The 21,624-nt window shown below is 37.9% G+C and overlaps 1 protein-coding gene across 3 annotated transcripts in view; it reads left to right on the top strand.

Annotated features, from left to right (window-relative positions):
* The window catches only part of LOC131591716 (SCY1-like protein 2), a 38,747-nt gene extending 24,854 nt beyond the window's left edge, over nucleotides 1-13,893 (top strand). Inside the window, exons 13-19 of one of the 3 annotated variants that reach the window (XM_058862694.1) lie at nucleotides 1,194-1,312; nucleotides 1,919-2,019; nucleotides 2,564-2,630; nucleotides 2,747-2,833; nucleotides 3,923-4,042; nucleotides 4,631-5,183; nucleotides 13,721-13,893. In XM_058862694.1, coding sequence (XP_058718677.1) covers nucleotides 1,194-1,312; nucleotides 1,919-2,019; nucleotides 2,564-2,630; nucleotides 2,747-2,833; nucleotides 3,923-4,042; nucleotides 4,631-5,183; nucleotides 13,721-13,791 — 1,118 coding nt within the window. In that variant the 3' untranslated portion in view covers nucleotides 13,792-13,893. Of the gene's footprint in view, nucleotides 1-1,193; nucleotides 1,313-1,918; nucleotides 2,020-2,563; nucleotides 2,631-2,746; nucleotides 2,834-3,922; nucleotides 4,043-4,630; nucleotides 10,563-13,720 lie in introns of those variants that run through there. The other 2 variants (XM_058862693.1, XM_058862695.1) reach the window with 2 other exon arrangements.
* Nucleotides 13,894-21,624: the final 7,731 nt, after the last annotated feature.

The raw sequence follows: 21,624 nt of genomic DNA, 5'->3' as shown, positions 1-21,624 counted from the left end.
CTTGGTGCTTGCCTTTCTCAGAGTGTGTGATTTTAGCAAACTGAATGTGCTTAAGGAGTCCAGATGACCAGAACCACTGCCAAGAAAGAGGTGTGACTGCTTGGCCAAGTCTGGAATACAGTGACTATTTCTCCTCTTCACACCGAAGTGGTGTAGACCAGTTGTAACAGCTGAGCTGCACTGCCATTAGCTCTCATTAAACACTGTACTAATATGTGATGGCAGTATTATTTTTATTTGCTCAAAAGCAGCAAGAAGGCATCTTCTCTATACTGATTTAAAGCTGCCTTAATCCTTGCAGCTTTTATTTGCTATCTAAGAATAAGGGACACTATTTTTTGCTTTAATTGTGTTAATTCTGAATTCTACTCAGATACAGTGAGAAAGTGAATCCTAGTTTGGAAATGATGGGCTGAAATCAGTTTTATATACTCAGGCTCTCCTTTCTTCCAGAATCATAATACCATCCTTCATCTTCTTTGTCTTGGTGACAGCTCTGTTCTACTACCAGAGAAAGTGAGGGAAGTTGCTGTGTCTTTTATGCCAATATGTTCAGTGTTTGCCACCAGAGCTGGACTATTTAAGCAGAGGACTCTTCCTGTCAGAAACACTACAGAACGTTTAGGCTTAACACTGGGTCTCTCATGTGTGTCAGGATTCTTTTTTCAGTGATTTTAAAACTGATAAAGATTATGCATGAGTTCTGAGTTACTATATGTAACAGCCCAAACCTTCTAGTTAAGAGTGTTTGTGAAAAAAAATCAGCAGGATGATAGTTAATCCTAGCTACTTGTAATGTGTCAGTGTGCCAGGAGAGAAAGCATCCTTGGTTGATGCAGCTTGATTTCCCAAGTGGCACCGTGTCAGTTTGTGGCGAATCACTTGCACATGATCTATTCAAAGATGCATGTTCTCAGATAATTGGCCAGAACAATACATTGACTAATACCAGGTTTCATAACTGCAGAGTATGACTTGGACATGCTCTTGTTCTGAGCTGTAGCAAAGCCTCTTGCTGTTTGTTGTGGATCAATACTTAGCCTTTAAGATTCTCTTGATTATGTTTGTCTCAGCTTGAACACAAACACAGTGGTAGTTCAGATGATCAGTACATGTATGTGTGTGCTACTTAGAGTTTGTTCACATTGTTTACTAAACATAACAATTTCTGCTATTTTGATGTTTTGTGTTAGGTATTTACAAATGTACATTTACTCACAAGAAGTTGGGAATTACCAAAGAACAGCTTGCAGGAAAAGTATTGCCCCATCTGATTCCTCTTAGCATTGAGAACAATCTTAATCTCAATCAGGTAGGAACATGACTGTTTCACATGCTTTTCCTTGACAATTATTAGAGAATAAATTTAAACTCTTCATTAAAAAATACATACATTACTACATGTCTGTGTCTATTGTAAAAAGAAGCAATACCAAAACCCTTCTGAATTTTACCATATTTCTGTGTTTGAAGCATGTTATTTTTCAGTGTATTTAACTGATCTGGTGTAAAGTTTCAACATTAATATTGTCACCTTCCAAATACCCTGCAAAAATGGTTAGCTGCTAACATAGGTATCGAAATAAAATGCTATGTTGCTATGAAATATTGGGAAAAGGAATAATAGGTTGGTTTCTTTGTCTGAAAATGAATCTGGAAATATACTCACATGGAGGTTTTGTCTGCATTGCCTCATTTCAATTTTTTTTAGTGGCCTGTATTCTTCCCTGATTCAGTAGGCACTCTGCTTGTGATTTTCTACCTAATGCATGATAATGAAGATGCAGTATAAATTATTTAAAAGTCTGCACCTTAGCTGACATTATGTATCATAGGTTTATGAGGTATTGCTGCTAAGTTACACCTATCCAAATTCCTTCACTGCAAAATACAAACTTCTTATGTATTTCTTTTCCAGTTCAATTCTTTTATTTGTGTTATAAGAGATATGCTCAATAGATTGGAAGCAGAGCATAAAACGAAACTTGAGCAACTTCATGTCATGCAAGAGCAACAGAAGTAAGTGCTGATGTTTGTGTTGGAGAAGTAGTCGTTTTTTATCAAAAGTTAGAGAACTCCAGGCATAGCAATAAAAAAATCAGATAATTCTAAGTCCAGTCATTGAGAATTACCTCTAATAAGCACAGTTGTCAGAAGGTCTGCTTCTGTGTGGTAAATTGCTTTCCTGTAGTTGCTGAGAAATAAACCATAGCAGAGAAACATATTCCAGCCTTTTAGAAAGCTGTGATATTTTAAGGTATTTGGAGCTATTTTATGGAGCCTGATACGAAGTGAGATTTCTGAGACAAAATAATTTAGGATATCTGAAGTCTGAGTCTCCCTGCTCAAAGGGGAAAATGAATACCATGGGAAATTATTGAGAGATGTTTACTATTTGTCCAAGGAACATTTGCCAGTCTCCTGAAGGCATTATATAACAGTGGTTGCTCTCATGGTGCAATTGTTTGGTATTGTTTAAATGCAGAATGATCTGCATTGCTAGATTAGTGTTGTGGACATGATTGCAAAGTTGTCTTGTTGTAATATACTCTGCACTGTGTAGATCCTTGGACATAGCCAACCAAATGGCTGGGTCTGAAGAGGCAAGATCTAGTGGTACAGGCAATCAGGTAAGCAACAATGTATAACTTACACATAGAAATTTAAAATCACTTAGTTGATATTTACATACCTTTAAACAACAGTATTTCAAATAATGAAGGTTTTTTCCTTTGATCTTGAACAGATTGACAAGGTATTTAATAATGGAACTGACCTTCTAACTAGTGGATCTGATAGTAAAGAGAATGAGATGTCTTCTATTCAGAGAAAGGTGTGCTTTACTTTATTTTGCAATACTTTTTTGTCCATCTGTCTAATACAAGGCTGATAGGGTTGCAGAAGTGTGTGTAAATATGTACCATATTTAAAGATTTAGTATAAAAACTGCTTTTCACAGCACACCACCATACACAGTTGCATGAGAAGATCCATGAAAATCATTCAAATAATATCCTTCAATTTCCATGTAAGCCTTACCTTGAAAACTTTGTATGAAGTAGGCAGCAATTAGGATTTTAAATTTTTGGTCATTTTCTTTCTTCTTCTTAATTATAGATTTAAGTGAAGCTTAACCACTGGATTTAGATAGGAAAAGCAAAATAGGAATCCTTGTGATAAAATGACAAAGAGAAATGAAGCTAAAATGTAGAATTTTTAGAAGTAGCAGAGACTAACTTTTACTGTGCCTTCCAAAGTTAAGTGAAACCAGTCAATATGTGGTTAAATACAAGAAGCAAAGGAAAGGCATAGCATAATATAAAATATAAGCAGTAATACAGTAAACATAAGCTTTAAGTATTGTAAAATTCTTTTCATATGAATAATTATGAAAATGGCTCCCCAGAATCTATATATTTTATAATTTCTCGTTCTAGTTATTTGAATCCTTGCACTAAGGGGGAATGATTTAATTATTTCATCCTTCATTATTAACAAAAGTGGAGTTAAAATCCTCAAAAGACTCTTGAGCACGTTAAAAATTAAATTCCCTTTTCAACTCCATATTCAATTGCATTTCTAGATCAAGTTAGTAACCACATAAAAACAAAAACTGTGAAGAACACTTATGCCCAATATTAAGGAAAGAAAGCTAAAGTGGTTTTGTTGATATATATGTCTTTTATTTGAGATCTGTCCAAATTTCTCATTATGCTGCTCTCAATATTATATTTATTTGCTTAATTACTTTATATCAATATGGTAAATACTATAATAGATTTTACTTATTGGCTTTCTCTTGTGTAAATAATTGTATTTTTTACCACATATTACTGAAACAACAGTGCTAGTATGAAATAAGAGAATGAATGCCAGAATAACCATTTTGTGCAACTTACTACCAGTGCTTTCCATTTTAAAGGCCTCACTTACACTGGAAGAGAAGCAAAAGCTAGCTAAAGAACAAGAGCAGGCGCAGAAACTGAAAAGCCAGCAGCCTCTTAAGCCCCAAGCAACTACAGTAACACCTCCAGTGAAGCAGGTAAGAGAGAACAAACAACTACACTGTTTCCATTGGAGCTCTGATGCTTTTTCAAGACCTGTACGCATTTAGCATTTTTTTCTTCCTGTGAGTCATTTTTGTTTTCTCTGGTGGTACAACGACACAGCTGAGAAAAGCTAAATTAAATTTTCATATGTCTTCCATTTGCATCGTTAGCAATATTCCCACTTCTTAAATTGCTAGAGTTTCCAAGGGTATCATGATTATCGGAAGGTCATTGTACTAGACAAAAGGACATACTAAGAAAGGTTTTTCTCTGAGGAGTCTATGAAGGAAATATATAAAGGATTTGGGGATAGGAATGGGGCATTTAAGCAAATAGTCACAGTAGTACTTTGTGTGTAGTCTTAGATGTCAAATTAAAGCTGCATAACAATTAGTGCCAAGTAGCAAAGAACACAAATAATGTAATTTCTCTTGTGTATTATTACATTTCATGCCCAATTCCATGCAGTGAATTCTGATTTCTAAAAAATTAATGCCAGGTCTGTACAGTTAATGAGAAAATACAGTTGGCAGAGTGTCTATACAGGAAAAACATTTAACTGCATTTTATGTGTTTTGCAGACAAAAGATTTGACAGATACCTTGATAGATAATATGTCATCTTTGACCAGCTGTCCTATCAACCAAGCTCAAGTTGCATCTTCAAACAGCTTCTCTTCCATTCCTTCTATGGGTGTTGGAATGGGATTTTCATCACCCATTGACAGCACAAAGAGAAATATGACAAACGGACTAAATACAAATATGGGGTTTCAGACTGCTGGATTCACTATGGGAGCAGGTCTTGCTACTCAGAATTTCTTCAGCGGTCCAGGTGCAACAGGAGCAACCAAGATGAACATTGTACCACCTGCCAATATGCCAAATTACAGTCCTATGAATGCTGCATCTGCAATCTCTCCACTGACACAACAAAACAGACCCCCAGACATGTCTGCTTTAGATAATCTTTTTGGTCCTCAAAAACCCAAAGTTAGCATGAAGCAGTTGGCTCAACAGAAATCAAGCCAGTGGGTTAATCAGTTTGTGCCACCGCCAGGGTCCCCGAATGCAAGCAATGCAGCCTTGGGACCTCAGATGAACATGATAGCACAGCCAGGCTTTGGGATACAGGGTAATCCTTTCTTTTCTCCTCAGAACTTCGCACAACCAGCAAACACAATGACAAACAGCAGCTCAGCTAGCAATGACTTAAAAGATCTTTTTGGGTAAAATGTTTCTTCTTCTTTCAAAGATTGATAAAATTTGGATCATGGGTAAGCTGATTCACATCTTGTTTTGGTTAATAAAAGCATGACTTGGGGAAACTTTCAACCCAGCAAAGTAAAGACTTTTGGACAGGAAAAAAGGCTGATGTTTCATTCACCTGGTACTGGAATTGTGTAAGTGCAAAGTCATCTTACATGCTAAAGATTTCCTGTCTCTTTACCAACATGAGAGTGCTGAAGGTAGGATGCGTATATTCAACTGTAAAAGAAGAAGTATATAGAAACTATTCAGTGGTGAACTCAGTCAACTCCTATGAAATTTCCTACAAAATTTTGTTTCTTAAATTCAGCAAAAATGCTTAGGGGATAATGACACTATTGGATGCAAACCTGGAGAATTGCTCATGTTGCCTGGATTTGTCACAAGCTGTCATTTTGTCCTACGACAGTTTGCAAAAAGAAAATTCTTACACTGCCCCAGAAATTTGGATAGCCAATACAGAGAAAACTCTAGCCAATAGCTATGGGTGAGACTAAGAAGGGAGCATATTTTGACTTTCTTCTCTCATGTTAGCTGATGTAAAGAATGCAGTAGTAAACTATAACAGGATTCATCAGGTGTAAGAAGTTACTCTAAAATTTGGTTTAAGTTTGGGACAGAGTAAGAACACTGCTTCAAAGGTCATGCTGGTTAACAGTCTCTTACATAACGCCAGATCCTTGTTACAAGCCCCATAGCAAAAGCAACATACCACTTAAGCAGAATTTTAAAATACATGTGGTGATTTCATCACATTTACTATATATTCCATTGTTTTGGCTAATATAATACTGCTTCTAAGTCATGTAAAAAAAAAAATTGTAGCTACGAAACCTCACAAAATGAATGTAAATGTAAAATTCATGTTGACTGCCCCACCTGTGTAACTAAATGCACTTTATATAGTTACACAGAAATATCTTGAATTAATTAATAATTTTTGGTTCAATTGAGACGATGAAAAAGGGTCGCCTTATACAATTTGCACAGGGTTGTGTGAAAAAGAAGACTGCCATAAATTGCCTTGACTAGGATGAACTGTTTAATTTTAATTTTGGTTTAAATCAAGTCCTTATGAAGGATAGATTGACATGAAGTGATTTCTCAAATATAGACTTGTAAGCTCTAAAGTGTATGATAAATACACAGGTATTTCAGATCCTTTTTATTGTATTACTCTAAATTCAATAAAGGTCTCCAGAAATCCAAATAGTAGTTTCTTCTACTTCCAGAAGGTGTATGTTCAGCTTGCCCATGGTGGAATCTCTGCTCTGTCAGATACTACTGCTGGGTTTTAAATTTTTTTTCCTAAGAATTTCAAGAGCTTTCTTACCTAGTATTTTGAAGTCTATAAATGGTTATTTTGAGAAGGAAAGAACTAGTTACCTTTTTTATGGAAAGCCTACCTGCTTAATTTTTCAAAGCCTTTCACTGAAGAAACTCTTCTTTCATTTGCTGCTTAAGAAACCAAAGGGCCTTATGCTGTAAATATGACTTGTATTTTGTTATACTTCCACAGTACTAAGTAGTGATAGCATTAAGCATATTTCTTAAACAATTCTGTATGTATTATAGCTGCTGCGTTAGTCCTATTATTTTAAAATTCCTGGGACCAATAAATGTGTGGTCTAGAAAACAACACTTAATACATTGTGATGCTTATGTGCTGTTAATATTCATAGTAAGCATTGTAGGTTATGTAAAAACATCCATGTAAGTTTAAGTACAATACTAGAATTGTTGAACTATTTAAGTTCATTTATAGTTGCTGGCACTCTATACTCTCAATCACAGTAATGTCTTCTGTCAACTCTTAGAAGCTGTGTTTTGTAAGGGTAACCTAAGGCAAGCCTTTGAAGATTTACTTGAATCTGTATTCCTCTGAATTATTGGGAAAATAAGTTTATATTAAGAACAACATCTCATAGGACTCGACAATGTGTTAAATTAATACATCTATGGCAAAGGCAGTCTTAAAAGTCAGTGTCCTGATCTGGGGTTTCAGTCACTGATCTCTCTGGACTGGGAGTTTTTCAGAACTGGATTTAGTTTATCCTATTGCAGGGAAATAGGGAAAGTTAAGTGAAAAAAAAAATTGATCTGATTTTCGTCTACTATACTTCCTAAACTGTGTGGTTTGGGGTATGTGCTTTTGGCATGGGCTATACCAGAACATAATCTATTTTGTAAGAACAAAGTAAAAAAAAGTCTTATGGGTTCAAATTAAAGGAAGTTATTTTATGAAGTGGTAATGCAATAGAATAAGGTCTTTATCTGACTCAAGCAATAGGACTTTTTTCCATTTATATTTGAGAACATAACTTTGATTTCTCTTGTTTGCTGCAATTTTCAGAGTAGAAAAACAGCAAAGAAAGCTGAATAGGATACTTACAAAAGCTCTAACAAAATCTTCCAGTTATTTAAAAATTAAAAAAAAAAATAAATAAAAACTGTATTTAAAAGTAGTGAGTCCAATCCCTTTTCCACATAGATGCTTCCTGCTTAGTGTGTCAGGAAACTCAGTGTGTTTGAAGTTCTTGAACTTTTCTTAACTTAAAGGAAAGAGGACTTGCAAGAGGTAAGTCACCATGGCCACGTGCCATTTGGCTCCCGCTACAATCGTTTTTCTTTAAGAAGCCTTGGCCAGCTGATCTCTCCACTTACAAGTCATCATTCCAAGAACCTGCAAGAGGCTGGAGGACTTGTTTTGTGGCCAGAGTGAATTGTTTGAGAGCAGCAATTGTGCTTCACATCCAAGTTGGTTTTTGGGAAAGACAAAGGGGAAGGGACAATGTTGCAAAATGTAGGTATTCTAAGAGCCTCCTGTGGCTGAACTTGGATGGAAAACAGTGCTACATCTTCTAGCTTGGCCTGAAGCAGAGGGTCTGCCTGGTCCTCATGTAAAGTAAAACAGAGAACATGGGTTTGAAATTGGTACCTGATTAAGAAACTACAAATGCTGTTAATGAAATAGTAACCTGGTAATAAGTTGTCCTGTACAATGCCTTGCGGAAGACTGTAAATTACACTAAATTCCTGCCCTTCATATTCAACCTAATTTAAAGGAAAAAATGTGAAAACCTGTCAGGTTATATCATCACAGCACCCACTGTGCTCACCCACTGTGAGCATGTCTTCATTCTGTTGTGGAAATGAGAACAGGTATGGGCTGAAGTGCCCAGCCCGTCTAGTTTACATTCATTTGTAAAGGGAAGGTAAAGGGAAGGGAGTAAGTTCCTATTCCTTAGGTGATTCATCTATATTTTATTTACTACAAAAGGAGAAGCTAAGTGAAAATAGCTGCACATCTTACATCATTTGGGCTTTGGCTGCTCTGGTGTATGCTAAATGAACATGAGTGCACCAAGACAGCAGTGTTTTCCATATTAGAGCTCTTGGTTCCATTTGGGTTTAAGTATGAAAGTGTCTGAAGCATCCTCTCAAAACTCAGTCACAGAAAACAAACTACTCCTGCAAGGGGGAAGGATTGTATTAAAGAGGCTTGAAAAATCTCTGTTTGGGCTGATGGAGAACCTTAAAACTATTGAGTTTCAGATTAGCTTAGAAACCCCTTGTTCTGACTTTGGGAGAAACTGGGAATGAAATGTCACAAGTGTCACTGGAGGAGGGAACTGATCTTCTGTTCCTTTTTATCACACAAGTGGTGTGAATGAGGCACAGAACAGCCCTTGGAATTTGCTTATGCAGGAAGGCAGCAGTACCAGAGAAGCCTTTTGAAAGGTAAAGGAGTCCACCAATTATTTGGGAGATGGGGAGAGAAATTTTACTGGGAGCATGGGTAGAATGCCCTAGTTTGTTTTGGTGAAGATACTATGTTCTCCTCACTGTGAATAAGAAATGTTGTGGGGAAGTTGTGGCCTTACAACTTGTGTTGAGTATCCCAAGTAAAAGGCTGAATTTTTGGATGTGTAGGTGCACAACATTTCAAGCCTTATTCTTTAAAACTTTCCTTTTCTGTTTTGTCTTTTCAGCAACAACTAGTTCACATTTGTGTGGAATCTTAACAAATACCCTGATTGCCTTTAAAAGTTAGAAAAATGTATGTTGACTTTTGTAATATAACCCCTATTGTAATGTTATCTGTGTCTGTAGATAGTGTGATTATATTCTAGATTATAGGATTTTTGGATTTTTCTGTTCAACTGCACCAAAAAAACAGAGACTAAATGAGAAGTTAGATTTGAATCAAATTACATAAAGCTTCCATACAGGCTAACAGTTATATGATACTTGTGTTGTCTCTTATAAATAATACGTGCTTAGTCTGCCTACATCTGTGTGACTTGAGCAGAAAAGGAAAGTTTTTAAAACAAGTTTATGAACACTGGATCTTGCATTACTGGATCTTGCATTACAATGAAGTTTTTGGACTTTGGAGTGACCTTTGCTTATTGATTAGGGTTTTTTATTGGGGTTGGGTGGGATATTGCTGATTTGTGCCATTTCTAATGAAAGAAGCATAGGGAAAGGGAGTACAGAAAAAAAATATCCTATTGTATACGTAACCCTTCTTTTTCTTTAAGAGATTTATTTAAGATGTATTTAAGAGATATGCTGCATTTTATATATTCATTGTCAACTTTTCCTTTGGAAAGCTGTGAGGAAAACCTATCTGGAGAATTTCAGATGAGTTAGCTGATTTTCAACTGAGGTTCTGCCTTGTACCTTACCTTCCATTAGGTTTTGACTGCTTTGCAAGAAAATTATACAAGGCACTAAAACCTTGGATTTATACACCAAATCCTTTTGCCTTTCAGGCTTCACCCTTGTATCAACATAACAAATAAGCCCTGAAGTTGTATTGTCTTTAAGTTCTCTGAAACACGTCTAACTGCTGTACAGATTTCTGAGATGAAGCTGTAAATCAAAATGTGTTATAGTGAACTCAGGCCTTGTGCAAAATATTTAATACTTGTTTATTTGTCTAATTGTACAGTCTCTGTAGTAGTGGCAGTTTTATGTTCTGATTGTAAAACATTAAAAGTCTCATGAGATTTATAGTGATATTGTCGTGTCAGCTGTGATTCATAAAGAGAACTGTCTTAGCATGGCATTAGTGTATATCTGGTTTATTGGACAGCTCTTCAAAACCAAAATTATTCTTGTATCAACTTTTAGATCAGTTACTTTAAAGCTATGTAAAAGGTACAGTGGCAGTTTTGAGAAATACACATCACTTTGTACTCTGAATTAGGTTGCCTATGGAAATAAATGAACTTTTTGTATTTTCATGTTGGAAGATATTTTTATTGAATAATTATTATAGTTATATAGTTATTTAATTTTCATTAAATTAACTAATAGCAACTTCTGTAGATAACTTTTTCCCTGTACATTTTGTTTGAAATACATTTTATCCCATGTACTTTTGAGGCAATTTCTTAGAAATTGCAGTCCAGGCATTTGTAAATGTCATCACATACTGCCTTCATGCAGTGGATAAAAGTTCTGGGGAAAAACTGCCATACTAGATACCTTTAAAATTAGCATTTACATTTTCTGAAGACACATAGTGATTTCAATTTGCATTTTCACACCTCATTGACCGGAAACCAGCCCTTTCTCTAAACCTGATTTCAAGGTACTCTGCAGAGTTTGCCAGCACTCTGAAGGAATGTAGTTCTTAGCTTTTTGTTTCAAGTACAAGACATCTGACGATTAGAAGCATCATTGTTGGCCAGAAATGGGGTGGGAGAAAAGAGTAAAAGAACAAAATGATAGCTCAGGTAAAAAAGGAAAGGTGGATTCAGTTCTGTTTTCATTTTCACTTGCTGAGGATGACAGCAGCCCCTTTCCTTCCACAGCTGTATCCATCAAGTGAGCACAGTCCTGTCATATGCCAGCCCCCTGCTGAGAAAATGCCTGCCTTAATTTGCTCAGCTAATCACATTCCTGATCTGACTGCTATGTCCTTCACCTTGGTGATGTTCTCTTTGTCCCTCCATGTCTGGATGTTGGTAGGATACATAACTCCTACCTGTTTCTTAACAAGAAGGTTTAGAGTGCTGAAATCCAAATGTTCTGGGTTGGTTTGTTGTGGAGTAAACCTGACATTTTTATAAACTCTTTCATGAATCCAGATACCTAAATCTTCAAGCAGGGAAGCTGGAGATCTTTGCAGTTGGTTTTTCTTTGCCTGGACTCCTTTGATATTGGCAGCTAATTGTCCGTAGCTTATCGCTTAAATATCTCTAGTCCAACCTTTGGATTTGTCTTACACCAGTACTTTAGATTAACCTTTTTTATATTAGCATTTGTAGAACTGTGTTACCAGCTGGAGACCGCTGCAGTTGCTCAGTAGATTGGAAAATGGTTCATAAGGTAACAAGGTGATTCTGATCCTGTGCCACACTGACAAAGCAGGAATTTAGTTTATACTCCTACCCATGCACAAACCCAAGAGCAGCTTAATAAATACTAGTTATTCAAGCTCTGAAATAATTTACTAAGTATTCTCAACATAAAATTTAAACTCTAGACTTCTAAAACAAATTTCTTTTTTCCTCTGTAGGGCACCTGCCTATTAACTGTACTATTGTGGATCTACTGCAGTTTCTTCCTGCAAATTAAGGCAGTTGTGGAATGACTGGAAACTCAGAAATGGTAGAAGTTTAATGACTGACCTATATCTACAAACCAATTTTTAAAGGTTTTGGGGTTTTTTCATAATTTTGCTTGTTCCTTAATTATTATTTGGCCTTCTATGATACAGTTTCCTAAAATGCTTCACCTTTTGCATCAAAAGACTAGGTTTTTCACTCTCCTGCAATAATTAGCTAAATTATCAAAGAAGAATTATAACTACATGAATGAAAACGTTGCCTTTTACCTGAGAACCAAGGGGTTTGGGAGCTGAAGTTATGACACAGGCAGCCTTTGTTCATGTCAGTCTCTGTCTCCTTGATGCAACCTGATACTTGTAGGAGTAAACAAAATCAAAACCTTGAAGAGCTTGCTTTCCAGCTTTTTTTGGAACCAAACACCACACAGAAGAATAATTGCTTATTTTCTGAACAGAAAAATCAAATATTAGAGCAGAGAACTAAAAAAACTAGAATTGCAATTCCTGCTGTTGCCATGCTGATGAAATAAACACTTACCTATGGCACCAAAGCTGTGAATAAGCATTTTAGCCAATGTCAAAGCAGTGACTTCAAATATTGCAAATAAGAAAAATGCAAATGAAGCAATCAGATGCCTCTAATTACAGAAGTGAATTTTATTTGAAGAATCTATCCTAACTTGGCATCAGAAAGATATTTTTATTATTTTTATTTTTTAAGAATTTCTAAAAATAATTGTGTCTTACGATGATTGTGACTTACAATGATGGTATCTTAAAAAATCAAAGCAGGAGAATCAGGAAAAAAATAAAATTAGACTAAAAAGTCATTTTCATACTTTTTTTATTAAATGGGAGCTTCAGTTGTAGACCTTCCTCAAACAGCCTTATGCTACAAACCCTGGCTTTACTTGGCTACAAAATAGAAAAAAAAGTATTTGTAGAACTATATACAATTTTGATGCAAGCTGTGCTTAAATTCTTGATCTGTTCTATAAAACTAGCAACAGAAGTATCTTCTGTGGGATTTTTCTGACTTGATAGATACTGAATGTCTGAAATTTCTGCAGTTGGAGTGATTTCAGTATAAAGTACTACTAACATATTTTCATCATTATTCTGTGCAGGATTAAATTATTGTTTATCTGTTCTTTTTTATTGCCTGGCAAGCAGGAAACTGTTAAATTACCTGATTGATTTTTTTTTTCAGTTTGATTGTCCTCATTGGTTTTATGTTTCCTAAAGAATTCATTGCTTGAGTCTTACTGATTTACAACCATTACAGGTAAAAGATTTGCAGTGAAATAGCAAATGCCTCTTGCAATATCATTGCCACATTTTGCAAACCAGAGCCATACAGCTGAAATTCTTTGAAGCAGCAAACACTAAATATTTTTTTAAGCTAACCAGATCATTAACTGACTCCTGGGTAGGAATTGTTTCCTTATTCTATTCATGATGTAGATAGGACAATGGTGTGATTTCCTGCACATTGCAGAGTTTTAATAAGTGTGTCTTAAATTATGTGTGTCTCTTCACACATAATTTCCAATTTAGCTCAATCCCACGTATAGCACTTCAGAATTTTCCTTTGGATCATGTACCTGCCACTTTTCCAGGTCCTTTCTGGGGAAGCTATTTCTTGTATCGACTTCCTCTTTGATTTTTTCCTGCATCAATGCTCCCAAGCAGTGCATGGCTGTAGAAAGGCAAAAAAATTCAGGGGCTTCTGACAATTTCTTTTTTTCTGATGATGCTTGGTAAGGGAATGCTGAATTTCTGACAGTGATAGCCTGAATTTTGTGCTTGTTGCTTTTCAGCTGGAGATTGTTGCAATGCCATGAGAGGCTGGAGAAGGGAACCTAACATGAGGCTCTGCATCTCTGCTTGATGATCCAGGTCTGGCAAGCCAATGGAGTGGGCTGCTGAGTAGGCATCTGTTTCCCTCGTTATTTATTCTACAGGCAGCATAAGCCTGAAGAAAAAAATGCTAAAAGCATCTGCAGGTGAGTTATCTAAAGGGTTGCTGGATCCAGATGCCAGAGCAATACAGCAATCCTTCAATGCAGAGAGGAAGAGTTCAGGGAGCTGCTGAGGAAAACACAAAAAAAAAAAAAAAAAAAAAAAAAAGAAAAAAGAGGAAGGACAGTAGAAACTGTCAGCTGCAGAATGCCAAAATATCTATTCTATATACCTATTTTCTTTGGAATTGTATCTCCTGCCCATCTGCTCTCTTCACATTCCTGGGGCCTGTGCAGGGAGAGTTGGTAGATGCTGTGTCAAGGAAGAGTGTAACTGGTCCTGACAACTCCAGTGTTAACACTCTTACTGGAATGTTTCATTTCTCTGTGTTCGATTTTTGTTGGAAATGACTACTTTGTTAAATTGAATGACTGTGATTGGGAAGTGGAATAATTAAATTTTTTTCCTCACTTCCTGTTTTGTTGTACCTTTTCTGGTGAAAGGTAGGTCAAATATTCAGTATGTAAATGCACATAAAGATTAGAGACATTAGAAATGTACTTTATTAAATCTGTGTGGTTTAAAACAAAATTTCTTTGAACAAAAGTAATAGTAATTAAAAGCACTGTCCTGTACTGTGAGTTACCAGTCACCATGTCTTTCAAGAAGCTACAGTTGTTTAAGTTCATTTTTCTTCAGTTCTTTTTAATGCAGGCATTGTGAGGGAAGTGGTTTTGTTTTCTGTGTTGCTCAGTTTCTTAATTTTGAAAACTAGTGGTTTTAAATTGAAATAGAACTGGTTTCCTTTCCATTCTTTCAGAGGAGCTGCAGGTGATGCTAGGTGTTTATTGAGTGATTTCAGCTGTCTTAGCAATGGAAATATCTTTAAAAGTATGGCAAAAACATGTGGGTTTTAATTTTTTCATTTATAGACTACAAGAGATTGGACATATTTAGTCACTGATATCTGTTAGAACTTAAAATACTAATTTTAAACAAATATTTTGCTCAAATAAAAAAAAAAACGTTTATCATTTTAAGTCATCTTTGTGTCAATTTTTAAACACGAAAAGGTTACATGAAAGGCATTTTGGAGCTTATTTTATTCTGATATAACTAAGCCCTAACTGCGGTTCAGCATAAACACAACTCCCCCTTCACGTCAACTTGAGCATTTGTAGATTTTCATCTCTATTTTTAAGATTAATGTGACTGCTCTGTCATCTTTCTCAGCCCTTTGCAACTTCAAACCTGTTGCCCACTTTCAATCCTTGTTTGATGAAAGTGTTATTAAAATACCAAAGATAAAGAATTAACATAATTTTATGATAACCCTTGCCTCCTTAGAGAGACCTACTTTGCACTTCAGGTGAGGGAAGGACAAGGTAGAGATAGCTCTGGTTAGACACTAGAAAATTTACCTAAGGGGCAGCCCCAGGAAGGCAAGTTTTATAAATTCTGATCTTCATTTAGTAGTGAGTTTTATTTTCATATCCCACAGTTTTGGTTTCCAACAGTATTTAAAAGGGGAAAAAAAAAGTTTCATTAACTTCTATCATGAATTTCTTTTAAAGAGTTCAGATCTAGGATTAGAGAAACACAAAGAGCTACATGCTATGATTTAGTGAATCACTCAAGTAAGAGACTATTCACAAATTTGGTATCACCATAGGTAGTTATGAATAGTATAACTGTACTGCCTGGCATAGATTATCTGTTAAACATGGAGAGAAAATAATACCAAAGACTACTCCTCTTTAAAATGTCTTTTTCTAGTAAGAGGAAAAGGGAAAACACTAATTTGAAGAGGTGGAATGATCTTTTGAGAAAGTTGTAACTGAAAGATTTCTAAAAACACCAAAGCAGTTCCTTACTGATAGTGACAGGCTGTAAAATACTATGAGATAGTCATTTCAAAATGATCTGTAAGATACAATAAAACTGCCATAAGGTGTCACTATAACCCAAGAAACTTTCAAATAAATTTCAAACATTATAGAAATGTTTGCCTTGTCCAGCTACAAGACTTTTCTTATACAGCTTTGTGAAAGTAACAAAGGACCTATTTTAATTGACAAACTGTATTAGTGTATGCACAAAAACCATCTTCAAATGTATCTGTATTAGTGCAATGGTGTAGAAACTCTGCCCTTTTTTCTTTTTGTGGAGAAATGACCATACTTCACCTAGGGACTTTCCACACAGAAATGCTTCAAGAGCCCTCTTACAGTGTAAGGTAAGAAATGAGTACTTAATTAGCAGCTTTCAGTAAAGCAAATTATAAATAGGAATTCTTTTTCAATTGTTGTTTTATATGTTATTAGCATCCCAGGAGCCACTATTTTTATTTTGTGTCCAACTGTGATCAGATGTCTTTCCTACCAGTGATCTGATCAGAAAACAGAAACTAGAAACTAAAGAGGAATTTTTTTAACCATTTGGAATTAGTGCTGGTTTTGCTGCAGTTATCAGGGAAACAAACATAACATCTGAAAATTTCATTTGGGCTGACTCAACATTAAGCATTTTAACCTGTCAGGAAAGCACTCAGTTCTCAGATACAGTAAAACAGAAATTGGGATTCTGAAGTCTTGGAATCCATCTTCATTTATGGCAGAAAATTGTAGATGTAAAGCCACAGATTTCAAAATCTGAAGGACCAGATTGATAATTTACTCTAAATCCTTGTATAGCATGGGATCCCAGGTCATCTCTTTTATCTTTGACATCAGATGCTGTAGATATTGAAGGCTGAATCCCTACAGTACTCTCTTTTTTTATGTAATGTTACAATGACTTTTACAGGTGCCAACAGAAATAGGGTCTCCAGTACACCAGACACTGTACTACAAATACAAAGGAAGAATTGACTTCAGCCCAAAGTTTCATGCCTAATAAAATTTGCTTGTCTTCTGAGTGGACCTCTTAGGCACTCCCTAAGGACATGGTTTAGTGGTGGGCTTGCCAGTGCTGAGTTAACAGATGGACTTGATGACCTTAAAGGTCCTTTCCTGAAAGAATGATTCCATGATTCAGTGAAATCTACCAGACAACTTTTACCAAGGCCTTGTTCTTGGGCAAAGCATTGTCAAACTCACAGTGCTGTAAACATTAAAGTCTGCCAGCCCTAAGACCTATGTGCAGATGAAACCAATATTCATTATCTCTGCTTCGTTACTTTGCTCCATTTGCAAGAAATGGAGGCATTTAAAACTTTCAAAGATGCTTAGTTTTGAAACATCAAAACATTTTAATTCAATTTAATTTTAAGAAATCTTCAGTTAGGAGGAGAGATCACTCAGGATTTTCTTGCGTTTGAGTTCTTGGTAAGAGCTAAAAAGGCAAAGTCATCTCACTTTAAAAAAAAAAAGGTCCCTCCAAATAACAAGAGCAAACTGTGATCCAAACAATCATCCCACAAGCACCAGGGATGTGATCACATGGCCTTGAACTGAAAAGAAACTAATTAAAATTGGCAAAATTCTTCTTGTGTATTTCCACTGGAGGAGCCCAGCAGCCTTTGGTTATTGTTAAGGCTGATCACTCAGCACAAAGTGAAGCATCTTTATGTTAATTTAGTAGAGACTCCAAAAGGTTAAATTGACTTTCTCAGGATGTTAATGTCAGGGTGTCAGTTACTGTGATAATTAATTATTTGTAAAAAGATCAAAATTTTATGTTTTAGAAGCACTGGGAGAGGTGGCTGCTTGCAGGACAATCAGCACATGAAATGTGTGTGCCATCCAGTCTGCACTGAAACAGCAGCAAAATTCCCTTTTAAATGTGGCAAAGACTTTACCCCATGCACTATATTAAGGAATCATCAGTAGGAGCAGCATAAAGATGGTATTTCAAGGCTTCTCAACAGAAGAAATAACTGTAAAAAAGTAGGTAGCATCCAGGTGTACATTTGCTTGCACCTGCAGAAACTACTGTTCCATGTAAGTTATATTGATTGCTAGTTCTTATATTTGCAAGCTTGGTTTTCTTAAGGGGTTGCTACAACTCTGAATCAAGTCCTGTATCTGCAAGGCACAGCTCATGTTAAGAAGGCACATCTCCTGTATGTGCACTTGACCAGTTTCACATTTTCTTGCAGCTCACTTTATTCTCAAACACCTGAGGTAGAGATGGTACATGAGTGCACAACAGTGGCTGTCTGCATGCTGGTTTAGGTCTGTATTGGGTCTAAAACATGATTTTAATATACTTACTTGTGGTCTCTAGGGATAGGAGTCTGTAGTTGCAGTACTATCTACAAGCTATGTGAGCCATATAGTTTTTAATTTTACAAAATATTTCCAAGTGCAGGCAAATGCTGTGTGGCTTGCACTCAGCCTCCAGCTTGCAAACAGCCCACTTAAAATTAATACATTGTGTTTTAAGAAGATTTGAAATAGCAAAAGGGGAATCACAATGTGGTATACTTTCTGAAAAGAAAATTAGGGCATAGGTTAAAAAAGGAAAGAAAAAAGCAGTAACAATAACAGCTGAATCTATTAGGGCTATCATGTTAGGTCTTATCAAGGAAGAATTGCTCAGCTGATGTTCCGAAATGTGTGGTGGGATCAGTCCCGTAGGTATTGCCATGGCCTCATCCAGGGCATTCTTGTTGGGAATTGGGTAGGGCCCCTGTGGATGGTGTCCCAGCAGGAGCAGGGTTCTGCAAAGCTGCTGTGACAGTCTCTGCAGCAGCACTTTGGAATGCAGGCAGTTTGCTACTCTGTGAGCCTGAGGAGGAAGAAACAGAAGCAGCACTGCTCCTGTCGAGCTGCCTCCCTGCAGAGAAGCAAGAGTCAGTAACACACTTTCTTTAGACCTTAGAGAAAGGATCAGTGAATTTCAAAAGGAGCTATTGCTGCAGCACTGCAGAAGTGCAGGCAGTGCAGGATTGCAGAGGGTAAAGAGGAGGGAGAGAAGATACCTGCTGTGAGAAATGTGTAATTCTGTTAATAGTGAGGCAAATTGTATTGCTAATGAGAGATCCCTACACCCTTGAGGGGAACATGCCCTGCCAGGAGCCAGCCAGGGTAGTGTCTGAGGGAGCCACTTGAACCAGCCCCAAATGCATGGAGGACAGACATCAGACATCTGTGCTAAATGCAACTAGAGAATGTGTGAATTATGTGAACAAAACACTACATTTTAAGCATAACTCCTTTCTTGTGTCTGCTTCGTGCTCTCCTTATCCAAACCAGGACCAGAAGACCAGAAAGATGGGCAAGACTAAACCCTTTTTTTCCACAGCTGCTGGCAGGTATGGGTTTTGAATACCACTTTCCACTGTGAGTTCCAGTCCTCCAAAGTGAATTCTTTGCACTGGAGTTTGCACCATTTCCAGTTTGGAGCCAGTTTCTTCCATGGTTTCAGGTGCTCAGCTGCCCTGAGAGCACTTAGGGTACTATCTCAAATGCCAGCAAATGCAGGTTCATTTACATGGAAGACAATTTCACTATGTAGTTTCACATGTATATATTCCCAAACCCATACATACCTCTGGTGTCTGGCAGTTGGCCTGCTGGGGCTCATTTTCTGTGTGCCCGGTGAAAATTGGAGAGGCTGCTTTAATTCAAACACATGATTGTATTGGGCCTTTCCATCACGGTGACCTTGCCGCTTTGCCTCCACACACCCCAACAGTAAACCAGGATTAGGAGTCTGGAGTGAGAAACCAGGAGGAATTTCTTCCTTTTGCTCAGTTTGGAGATGGTCAGATGCAAGCCTGACCAGCGTGAGGAGGAGGAGGAGGAGAAAGAAGAGGAGGAGGAGGAGGAGGAGGAGGAGGAGGAGGAGGAGGAGCAGCTGCCCCCAGAGCAGTGGGTCGTGCCGCAGGGAGGGTTACTGGTCAGTCCTTGAGTTGGCAGTGAGATCAGTCACTGTTCAACCCAACTAGAGAGAAACACACCCAGAGAAGCCCGGCTAGAGGCATGTGGGTGGGTAGTGCTGAGATCTGGAGGTACCCAGATGTGTTCTAAATGCTTGCTATGGGGGACTGTTCTGCAAGGACAAATATATTGGCTAGCCAACACTTCGCGACATCACATGAATTATTCAGAGAGGAGAAAGAAACTCTAACCAGTGCTGCAACAAAGAGACTGCAGCAAAGCCAAACTCTCAGATCCTAAGTATACTCCCTCTCCCTCTCTTCTTCCCTCCTGGTTCATACTAGGAATAAAAGATTTCAGTGAGAGCTGCTTGCCTGCCTCACATAACCCTGAGAAAATGTGTTTTTCAACATGGCCCTTCTCAAAATGGGGCTGGGACAATTCAGACGTTTGGTGTTTGTATTATGGAGTGTTTTAAAACCCCAGAGACTGGGGGCCCGTGCAAGGAGTCAGGAGAGGGATGGAGTGGTGGATGGATAGTCCTTGCACAGCTTTGGCCCAGATTTACATCCTACTCAAACCTTCTCACTCAGTTCAAACACCCAAATGAGGAGATTTTAGGTGAAAAGAGCTCAGATCCAGTTTGTTTCTCTGAAGGAATCACTTTCTGGGTTTCTTTTTTTCTCCTCTCTCTCTGTAGAGTCTGGATAGACCAAGCTCTGAACAGAAGTTAGGGGGAAATGTGGTCCCTGAGCCTGGAAGATAAAGGACGATGTAGGTAGGGCAGGAGGGAGGGTACAGAGCCCATCCACTGGCTCAGGGACACCAGCTGGCCCGTGGCAGAGCAGGAGCTGTGGTTGGTGGGTGGGCAGCTCTCTGCCCTCCACATGGCAACTCTCAGCTGGGGACTTCCATGGGAAATCCATTCCTATTGTGCTGGTGGCCCGATGAGGCGCTGACAGGTTCTTAATTTAACTTTCCTTGTAGCAGTGAGGTAATGCACCAAAAACAAACTCCACTTTTGTAACAATCTACAGAGTTTCTGCTTCTCCCTCACCTAAAAGCCTCCCTGATAGGGGAGAGAATATATGAAATGATTTGTGGCTTTAATTTGTTTTTTTTGGTTTTGGATGGTATTTTTGTTGTTGTTTGGGCTTTTTTTTCCATTTCTTTTTGACTTGTCCATAACCTAATTCCAATATCTGAGGCCTTGCCAAAAGCACAAATTTTTCATTTGACTCCAGCCAGTGTGCAGGCATGATGAGTGGAGAGGTGGGCTGCATTTCCACAAGAGTTTTCATTAAGTACTTTCTGCCATGGAAAGTGTGTTGTTGTCATGAAGTCACACTGAGTTGGACTGGTTCACCTCTTTGAGCCATTTGTGTTTCAAAAATGCAATGGATTCAATTTATGGCTGGTATTCTGCTGCTTATTCAAACAGCATCGCACCAATGCCCCTCCATGTCTGTCTGCCCAAGGGCCCAGCAACATCAATAATAAATGACCAGGCATGGGAAGGCAGCTTTGGGTTCAAACCAGCGAGTGTGTTGGGTAGGGGGCCTCCCCTGTGCGGGGGGGTACACAGTGAATGGGAACTGTAGCTTGCAATAATTCCCTTCCTGCAGAAAGAACTCATAAATATTTAATAAACTTCTGGCCCTTGCCATAGATGAGGTCTTATTAGCGAACTGGAGTGGCTTGAGGACAGGTATTGTGTCTGTTACTATAGCACCACCTTGCACAGGATCTCGGTGTGAAAGAGGCAGGGGAGGGAGGGAAGAAGGGAGGGAGGGAGGGATGCACTGAGGATGAGCCCCAGCCAGCCAGGCTGAGGTTTGCCTGTGGAGCAGGCAGCACGTCCTGCCCAGGGACCCTCGGCAGCACCTGCAGCTCCCGGCTGCGGCCCCAGACCAGCTCCCCGCACGGCTCCAAGGGCC

This window comes from Poecile atricapillus, chromosome W (assembly GCF_030490865.1).
Source record: "Poecile atricapillus isolate bPoeAtr1 chromosome W, bPoeAtr1.hap1, whole genome shotgun sequence".
Taxonomy (NCBI): Eukaryota; Metazoa; Chordata; class Aves; order Passeriformes; family Paridae; genus Poecile; species Poecile atricapillus.
The sequence above is the reverse complement of the archived record's forward strand: the minus strand, read 5'-3'. Positions and strand labels throughout refer to the sequence as shown.